This window comes from Rhinopithecus bieti, unplaced genomic scaffold (genome assembly GCF_001698545.2).
Source record: "Rhinopithecus bieti isolate Rb0 unplaced genomic scaffold, ASM169854v2 scaffold_22436, whole genome shotgun sequence".
In the NCBI taxonomy this organism is placed as follows: Eukaryota; Metazoa; Chordata; class Mammalia; order Primates; family Cercopithecidae; genus Rhinopithecus; species Rhinopithecus bieti.
Window position 1 is genome coordinate 587,506 of NW_016810644.1, and position 7,906 is coordinate 595,411.

Consider the following 7,906-nt stretch of genomic DNA (forward strand, 5'->3'; position numbering starts at 1 on the left):
GGCCGATTTTTTTTTTTTTTTTTTTGAGACGGAGGCTCTCTCTGTCGCCCCGGCTGGGGGGCAGGGGCCGGTGCTCGGCTCACTGCAAGCTCCACCTCCCCGGTTTACACCATTCTCCTGCCTCAGCCTCCCAAGTAGCTGGCACTACCGCCGCCCGCCACCTCGCCCAGCTAGTTTTTTTGTATTTTTTAGTAGAGACGGGGTTTCACCATGTTAGCCAGGATGGTCTCCATCTCCTGACCTTGTGATCCGCCCACCTCAGCCTCCCAAAGTGCTGGGATTACAGGCTTGAGCCACCGCGCCTGGCCTAGCTAATGTTTTTTTTTTTGCTTGTTTGTTTGTTTTTGTAGAGATGGAGTCTCACTATATTGCCCAGGTCGGTCCTGAACTCCTGGGCTCAAGAGACCCTCCTGTTCAATCACCCAAAGTGCTGGGATTACAGGAGTGAGCCACCTCGCCTGACCTTGGCGGATTCTTTTAAACTAAATCTCATCCTTTAATATTTCAATCACACACACACCCCTGAAGTAAGAATTTTATGAACCAACACTTACCCCTGATTCCCTTATTACGTAAGCACTTTCTGATAGTTTTCTCTTCTGGTCTATTTGATTTCATTTTTCAAAATGCTGCTCACTACCCGCAAAATCAACTTCACAACGTAACAGGTCACAACTCCAAGTGTGAGTCACATTGCTCCAGGATGAGAGGGGATCAGTGGTTCCCCAAAAGCAAGAGCTGGGTTGGGTTCTACTCCCAAAAGAAGGGATAGGCAGAGGCGGTGGGGGGAAGAAGAAGAAGAAGTCCTTCACATCTACTGACCCAGCATTGTGGGCTGGGCCTGGGAATCTGCATTTTGGCCACACAGCTAACCTGATGCCTGGGATCCTTGTGGGGCGACAGACCTGCATGGGAGCGGGGTGTGAGGAGGTGGGAGGGGGAGGGCTCTGGATGCGCAGGGGACCCACCGCTGTGGCTTTTCCCCCTCTCCCCGCAGCCGAGAAGGATCTGGACGAGGCCTACCTGAAGCGCCGGCCCGTGGAGTTGCCCCGGGGCACGCTGCCCCTGCACGCGCTGCGGCGGCCGGGCACCGGGGGCGGCTACCGCATGGAGGCCTGGGGCGGCCCCGAGGAGCTGGGCCTGGCGCCCGCGCCCAACCCCCGGCGGGTCATGTCCCAGGAGCACCTGCTGGGCGATGGCGGCCGTTCGCGCTACGAGTTCACGCTGCCGCGGGCGCGCCTCGTGTCGCAGGAACACCTGCTGCTGTCCTCGCCCGAGGCCCTGCGCCAGAGTCGCGAGCACCTGCTGTCGCCCCCGCGCAGCCCCGCGCTGCCCCCCGACCCCACCGCCCGGGCCAGCCTGGCCGCCTCGCACTCCAACCTGCTGCTGGGACCCGGGGGGCCCCCAACACCTCTGCGCGGGCTGCCGCCACCGTCCAGCCTGCACGCCCACCACCACCACGCCCTGCACGGCTCGCCGCAGCCCGCCTGGATGTCCGACGCCGGCGGGGGCGGGGGCACGCTGGCCCGCAGGCCGCCCTTCCAGCGCCAGGGCACGCTGGAGCAGCTGCAGTTCATCCCGGGCCACCACCTGCCCCAGCACTTGCGCACGGCCAGCAAGAACGAGGTGACTGTCTGAGGCCAGGGCCGGGGCTGGGGGGCTGCGGCCTCCCGGGCCCCCGTCCCAGCCTGGATCCCCCGACACAGGCGCACACACGCCAGGGGCCTGGGGCCCAGATCGGCCCTTGGACAGGAGTCAAAGCCTCCTTCCGGGATGTCCTGGCAGACAAGATTCCTCCTCCTATTACGTCACTGCTTGAGCCAAGGCCTCCTTCCCATGATGTCATCCCAGAGGAAGAGGCCGGCCCATGAGGTCATCGCTAGCAAAAATGTCTGTGTTCTGTGATGTCATCACAGGCACAAAGCCTCCTTCCCATGAGGTCATCACAGAGGAAGAGGCCAGCCCGTGAGGTCCTCGCTGGAGGCCATGTCCATGTTCTATGGTGTCCTCAGAGGCTTCCTTCTTGTGGTGTAATAACAGAGATGATGCCTTGTTCCATGACATTCGATCCTGTGGTGTCACTGCAGAGACAATCTCACCTGGATGATGTCACCTCTAACTCCAAGGCCTCTTTTGGCATCATCGCCATGGGGAAGATATTTTCTCCCTGTGTCTTTGCAGCAGAGAAGATGCCTCTGTCCTATGATGTCATCATTACAGACAAAGCCATCTTCCTGGGACACGTCGCAGGGGAAAATGCCTCACCAATTGTGTCCTCACTAGACCTAAGGTCTCCTTTTCACCACATCATCACAGGGACCCTGCCTCCTTCCTGTGATGCCATCACCAGAGAAGGTGCCTTGCCCTATGACGTCATCAGAGGGACCGTGCCTCTTCCTGTGATGTCATCACCAGAGATGACCACCCACTCTGGGACCTCTCCAGGAGGAGGCCCCTTCTGCACTCTCGCCCAGAGGCTATGTGCTCTGAGATGGCACGAGGAGAGGCCTCCATTGCTGCCACCATGTTGTAGAAGGCAGGGCAGGCCCAGAGTCCAGGACAACCCCAGGGAAGATGCCAGAGAGCAGAGAGGAGCCCTGTCCTGAGATGTTGTCTGAAGGAAGCATGGCTGGGGAGCCGCCCATGTGGAGGGCCTCCTCCAGAGATGATGGTTGGTGTAGGCCATTGGCAGTGAACCCCCTACCCCAGTGCTGTGATGGCATCACCAGAGCTTCCTCCTCAGAGGCACTGCCCACTCTGGGAGGCCATCGGTATTGATGGTGTCGCCAGAGTTACTGCCTTGTCCCACCATGACTTAGCTTGGTTGCTCCCTCCCCAAACCCAAGGGACATGCCCAGCAGGATCTCTGCTAGACTCTCTGAGAGGAAATGGGCCCTTGGATCCCATACCTGTGCTATGACTCCTGGGAGACAGAACCTCCAGATGCCCTTCTGCTCCCAGGAGGCCACTCTGGATCCCCAGGATCCTGGAGTCCTGGCACTCACAGGTGTCCTGTAGCCTGGCCTCACTCTTCGTTCTGCCATATCTAGAGACAATCACCTCTGTCAACAAAGTCCTAGCCTTCTACTGGGGGGAGGTGCTTGAGGTACACCTACTCTTGCCCTCACTGACACTGTCAGCACCACACAATACCCGCCACTCATGATGGCACTGCACCCGGGGTCAAGAGTTACCCATGTCTGAGGATGGAATCCTTTCCCAGGATTCCCTATGACCCCCAACTATGGTAACATCTTCTTCCAGGATTTACCATGACTAATGGTGTCACCATCTCCCAAGACTCTCCATAGCCAACGGTGTCACCACCCTCCATGATTCCTCACAACCACGGTGTCATCATCTTTCAGGAGCCACCACAGCTGACGATGTCATCATTTCCTAGATCCCGCCATGACCAATGATGACATTACCTTCCAGAATCCACTATGCCTGACAAAGACATCCTCTACTGAAATCCACTAGGACTGATGATGCCACCATTTCCCATAATCCCTCATGATTTTGGTGTCATTGCCTCCCACAACAGAACCATGGTGTCATGCTCCCAGGATCCACTTCAACCATGGTGTCATCATATCCCAGAATTCATTACACCCAATAGTGTCATGATGTCATCACCTGCCAGATCCACTTTGTGTGTCTTCATGTCCCAGGAGTCACCATAGCTATTATATTATCAGTTCTCAGGATCCACTCCAACCATGATGTCATTATCTCCCAGGATCCATGAGATCCAATGCTGTCACCACCCACTAGGATCCACCATAACCCTGGTGTCATCATCTCCCAGGATCCATTAGGTCCAGTGCTGTCACCACCCACTAAGATCCACTTCAACCCTGGTGTCATCATCTCCCAGGATCCATGGGATCCAGTGCTGTCACCACCCACTAGGATCCACCATAACCCTGGTGTCATCATCTCCTGTGATCCATGAGGTCCAATGTTGTCACCATCCACTAGGATCCACCATAACCCTGGTGTCATCATCTCCTGTGATCCATGAGATCCAACGTTGTCACCACCCACTAGGATCCACCATAACCCTGGTGTCATCATCTCCCAGGATCCATGAGGTCCAATGTTGTCACCACCCACTAGGATCCACCATAACCCTGTGTCATCATCTCCTGTGATCCATGAGGTCCAATGTTGTCACCATCCACTAGGATTCACCATAACCCTGGTGTCATCATCTCCCAGGATCCATGAGATCTAGTGCTGTCACCACCCACTAGGATCCACCATAACCCTGGTGTCATCCCAGAGTCCACTGCAACCATGTGCCATCACCCCCCAAGAGCCATCATCTTAGGAGCCAAGTACCATGACGGGTTGTATTTCAGTTGTCCTCTGGGGCCGCATGGTACTTACAGTAAGTTGTTCATTTAAGGGGAACCAGCATAACAGGCCATATTCCCGTTTCCACAAAAAGGACAGGGGCGGGGCCAGCTGCCCCCCTCTGATGACTTCACCCCCACTCTGGCCCTCCTTATGTCACTGCCTCACTCCTGACTGAGGATGTTGCCTGGATCAACCTCACCACAGATGTGGCCTCAGCCAACCTCACCTTACCCCCCGGTGAGGCACCCAGGCCCCTCCTGACAGCAGCGCTGCCTCTCACCCAGCCATCTGACTGGTGACAAGGTCAACCCAGAAACCTCTCATCATCACCAGAGGGGAAGCATTTCAACCCTCAGGTGACACCACTGCCCCCTGCCCAGTCCCTGTCACTTGGGCCCCTACCAGGATCAGCTCTCTGCTGGTCCCGGCCAAATTCTCCTCAGATATCCCTGACCCCCGGAGGATGGGCCAAAGCTGGTGACCGACCTGGGCCTTCAGGGCTGTCTTCTGCTGGCCTCATCCTGCAGCAGGGACACTGGAGAGCAACGGTCCCTGCCAGCACATCTGCAGGGGCCAGGGGTGCTCCTTCACCTCCCTCCCTAACACCCTAACACCGGGGGAGCCTCCAGGGGCGGCAGGAAGTCCCCAGCACCCACTGCACAATCCGCCCTCAATTCTCTTTGTACATAGCCATGTTGCGGGGGCGGCCATTCCCCCACTCTTAAAGGGCTACACGCCCCTCCCCCAGCCCCTAGGGCAAGGTGGGGGGGGGTCTCTTCTTCCTCCCCTGGGCCGTCCCCCTCCCTCTTATGTCTCCCCGAAAACACTGGCACCTCACCCTCCTTCTTGTCGGGAGCTCGGGGCAGAGAGCTGGGCCTTGGCTCACACCACACCGAAGAAACGGGGCAGTTACCCAAATCTACCTAGGCCCTGGTGCCAGTTCTTCAACCCCACAGCTTCTAGCTGCTCTGAGGAGCTCCTCCCATCCCTTCCGGGGCCTCCCCAGCCCGACACCGCTCAGGCCGACTGTGACTTCCCCAGAAAGGAGCCAGCTTGAGCGCCCGCCCCTCCCAGCCCCTCCCCTCTGCTCCACACCTCCTCGGAACACTCAGCTTTCTCCAGCCGCCAGGATTTGGGGGTTCTGGCCTTTCAGCTTTTGTATCCCCCCTCCACTAGCTCTAGCCCAGCCTGGATTCCAGGAATCACGCCCCCAGCCCTGTCCCCATTCAGTCGGCACAGGCTGCCTGACCCTGGGGCCTTGATTTGACCTCAAATAAGCCATAGAGGGGAGAAGTCTTGAGCGGGGGGAGCCGGTGTGTACTGACAATTACCCTCCAAGTGTCCTGGGCTGGGACCTCGTCATCTGAGACTTCCCCATGCCCCAACACATGCCAATGCACACAAATCCATGCATACACAAGCACGCGCGCGCGCGCGCGCGCGCACACACACACACACACACACACACACACACACAGGCATCTCCCCTTCTGGCTGGGGGAGCATGGGAGGGGGCGGTTCACAGGGAGAAGATAAAGAGTTCCACACCTGAAGACCCTCCAACAGCTTCTGCCTCCCTCCTCATCCCTTCCTTTCTCCACTCCCCTCTCCAACACTGGCCCCTTCCCCGACTTGATTCCCTGGTGAGGACAGCCAGAGGAGCTGTGACTTGGTATTTTTTGGAATAAATAGACATTTTCCTGATCGAAGTTCTCAAGGCTTACTGTGGAGAAATGATGGATTTCCATCCATGTTTGTGGGTCACAGGGGAGGCCCCCTGGCCTCGAATGTGTAGCTGGGTGTAGCAGGTGGGCAATTTGCCAAAGGATGGGCTTCTAAGCATTTGTTCCCAGGCCAGGGTCCACCACCAAGCGGAGGGGTCAGGTATTGGAGGTGGGGGTGCACTGTAGGGTGCTTCTAAGTTCTGGATTTTGTTCTAAGAAGCCCTCTGTCATGCCGGGCGCGGTGGCTCAAGCCTCTAATCCCAGCACTTTGGGAGGCCGAGACAGGCGGATCACAAGGTCAGGAGATCGAGACCATCCTGGCTAACACGGTGAAACCCCATCTCTACTAAAAATACAAAAAAAAAAAAATTAGCCAGGCGTGGTGGCGGGCGCCTGTAGTCCCAGCTACTCCAGAGGCTGAGGCAGGAGAATGGCGTAAACCCGGGAGGCGGAGCTTGCAGTGAGACAAGATCGGGCCACTGCACTCCAGCCCGGGTGACAGAGTGAGACTCCGTCTCAAAAACAAACAAATGACAACAACCAAAAAAAACACCTTATGGCTCACAGTTCTGGAGGCTGGAAGTCCAACATGAAGGAGGTAGCAGGCCGGCCAGACGCGGTGGCTCACGCCTGTGATCCCAGCACGTTGGGAAGCCCAGGCAGGCAGATCACCTGAGGTCAAGAGTTTGAGATCAGCCTGGCCAACATGGCAAAACCCCATCTCTACTAAAAATACAAAAAAAAGTTATCTGGGTGTGGTGGCAGGCACTCGTAATTCCAGCTATCCAGGAGGCTGAAGCAGGAGAATTGCTTGAGCTTGGGAAGCAGAGGTTGCAGTGAGCTGAAATCCCATCACTGCACTCCAGCCTGGGCAACATAATGAGACTTTGTCTGAAAAAAAAAAAAAGTAAAAAGGAGGTGGCAGGGCTGGTTCCTTCTTCCTCAAGAGGGGATCTGCTCAGGCCTCTCTCTCAGGCCTGGTGCTTGGCTGGTACTTTAGGCATCCCTTGGTTTGTAGCTGCGGTTCTCCCTGTCTTCACAGTCTTCCCTCTGTGTGTGTCTGTCTCTGTATCAAAATGCCACCCCCCACTTTTTGCTTTTGGGGTTTTTTTTGAGATGGAGTCTCTCTCTGTCACCCAGGCTGGAGTGGTACGATCTCAGCTCACTGCAACCTCTGCTTCCCAGGTTCAAATAAGTCTCCTGCCTCAGCCTCCCGAGTAGCTGGGACTACAGGCGCGCACCACCACGCCCAGCTAATTTTTGTATTTTTAGTAGAGAAGGGGTTTCACCATATTGGTCAGGCTGGTCTTGAGCTCCTGACCTCGCGATCTGCCCACATTGGCCTTCCAAACTGCTGGGATTACAGGCGTGAGCCACCGCGCCCGGCCCAAACTCCCCTTTATATGATGACACTGGCGATGTTAGATGAGGAGCCTCCCAGGTAACTTCAGCTTAACTCGTTCATCCGCAAAGACCCTCTCTCCAAACGAGGTCACGACCACAGGGACGGGGTAGTCAGGACTCAAACGTCTTTTTTGAGAGACATAATCCGGCCCATAAGAGGAGGCGTGGCCTGGTGCTGTCCACTGAAGTGTTCTTTTTTTTTTTTTTGAGACGGAGTCTCGCTCTGTCACCCAGGCTGGAGTGCAGTGGCCAGATCTCAGCTCACTGCAAGCTCCGCCTCCCGGGTTTATGCCATTCTCCTGCCTCAGCCTCCCGAGTAGCTGGGACTACAGGCGCCCGCCACCTCGCCCGACTAATTTTTTGTATTTTTTAGTAGAGACAGGGTTTCACCGTATAAGCCAGGATGGACTCCA

General features: G+C 56.5%; 2 protein-coding genes across 2 annotated transcripts in view; both read left to right on the forward strand.

Moving 5' to 3' along the window:
• Positions 1–1,732, forward strand: part of SHISA7 (shisa family member 7) — a 21,873-nt gene extending 20,141 nt beyond the window's left edge. Inside the window, exon 7 of the mRNA XM_017892521.1 lies at positions 998–1,732. Coding sequence (XP_017748010.1) covers positions 998–1,638 — 641 coding nt within the window. The 3' untranslated portion in view covers positions 1,639–1,732. The remainder of the gene's footprint in view (positions 1–997) is intronic.
• Positions 1,733–1,803: 71 nt separating this feature from the next.
• LOC108542533 (uncharacterized) lies at positions 1,804–6,314 on the forward strand. The gene is made up of 2 exons (XM_017892574.1): positions 1,804–2,671; positions 3,265–6,314. The coding sequence occupies exon 1, from the start codon at positions 1,905–1,907 to the stop codon at positions 2,604–2,606; it is 702 nt and encodes a 233-aa protein (XP_017748063.1). The 5' UTR covers positions 1,804–1,904; the 3' UTR covers positions 2,607–2,671; positions 3,265–6,314.
• Positions 6,315–7,906: the final 1,592 nt, after the last annotated feature.